Source organism: Acyrthosiphon pisum, unplaced genomic scaffold, assembly GCF_005508785.2.
Source record: "Acyrthosiphon pisum isolate AL4f unplaced genomic scaffold, pea_aphid_22Mar2018_4r6ur Scaffold_1797;HRSCAF=2299, whole genome shotgun sequence".
Lineage (NCBI taxonomy): Eukaryota > Metazoa > Arthropoda > Insecta > Hemiptera > Aphididae > Acyrthosiphon > Acyrthosiphon pisum.
This window is the reverse complement of record NW_021767071.1, coordinates 1-1,398: the sequence shown is the minus strand read 5'-3', so window position 1 is coordinate 1,398 and position 1,398 is coordinate 1. Positions and strand designations below refer to the sequence as shown.

Sequence of the window (1,398 nt, the reverse complement as noted above, 5' to 3'; positions counted from 1 at the left end):
GAGGCAAGACTCTTCCACAGACTGAGAGACGAGGACCGCGCGAGGGCCGCGTGCCTGGACGCCATCGGGCGGCTGCTGCAGGGTCACGGTAAAACGCTGGCCGACTACGGGTTGCCGAATCCGGACGTCGCGCTGCTCGAAGAGGACGCGGGCGGAGACGTCTACGCCTTCGTCGACGCAGTGGTGCGTTGGACCCTGCAGTTGGACAACCTCAACGACGAACAGCGGGCGGTTTACGACCGCGTGATGGCGGCCGTCGACGACAACCGCGACGTCCCGAAATTGTTCTACGTCGACGGGCCCGGAGGTACGGGGAAAACGACGCTTTACGGCTGCCTAATATGGTCGCTCCGCAACATGGCCAGATCCGTGTTGTCCGTGGCGTTCACGGGAATAGCGGCGACGCTCATGGACGGTGGTATGACCGTTCACTCGACGTTCGGTTTGCCCTTCGGTACGCTCAACGAAGATTCTACGTCGTCAATCGCCATGCAGTCTCTGCGCGCGCGTAGGATACGCGAGGCGGCACTCATCGTCTGGGACGAAGCGCCCATGTCTCCGGGGCTCCAACTGACGGTGGTCGACCGGTTGCTGAAGGACATAATGCAATCGGAACTACCGTTCGGTGGTAAGACGGTTCTATTCGCGGGTGACTTCAGACAGATACTGCCGGTGGTCCGCAGGGGGACGAGGGCCGCGATCGTGGCGGCTTCAATCAGGCACCACCATCTGTGGGACGTCTTCGAGCGTTTCAGCCTGACGCAAAACATGCGGGCCAACAACGACGCGGACTTTGCCGCCTGGTTGCTTCAACTCGGCAACGGCCAGCTGCCCGCGGTCGACGGAAATGTGAACACCGTCGAAATCCCCAGGAATATGGTATGTGACATAGCTAATTTGATTGATTTTGTTTACCCGCAGCAAATGTCGTTGGCTAACGTCGACGAATTTGCTCGGAAAATTATTCTCTGTCCCCGGAACGAGGATTGTAGACAGGTCAATCGCACGGTGCTGCAACGCGTCACGGGTGCCGCGAGAACCTACACCGCCATAGACACGGTGGTGGCGGACGACGTGGACGAGATTGCCAACTACCCGACCGAGTTTTTGAACTCGCTGGAGCCCGACGGACTTCCTCCGTACAGGCTGACGCTGGTGGTCGGTTCCGTGGTCATGCTGCTGCGGAACCTCGATCCGAAAATCAGACTGTGCAACGGAACAAGGTTAGTGGTTACGGAACTGAGGCGCAACAACTTCAAAGCGAGGTTGTTGGCGGACGCGGGGGAAGGGCAGGACGACATCGTCATCCCCAGGATACCGCTGTCGTCCAGCGGAGACGACGACCTGCCCTTCACCATGCGTCGGGTTCAGTTCCCGGTGAGACTTTCGTTTGCGATG

General features: G+C 59.6%; 1 protein-coding gene across 1 annotated transcript in view; it reads left to right on the top strand.

Moving 5' to 3' along the window:
- Nucleotides 1–1,377, top strand: part of LOC103311399 (ATP-dependent DNA helicase PIF2-like) — a gene marked incomplete at both ends in the record, with an annotated part of 4,367 nt that extends 2,990 nt beyond the window's left edge. The window contains one exon of the mRNA XM_008190997.1: nucleotides 21–1,377. Coding sequence (XP_008189219.1) covers nucleotides 21–1,377 — 1,357 coding nt within the window. The remainder of the gene's footprint in view (nucleotides 1–20) is intronic.
- Nucleotides 1,378–1,398: the final 21 nt, after the last annotated feature.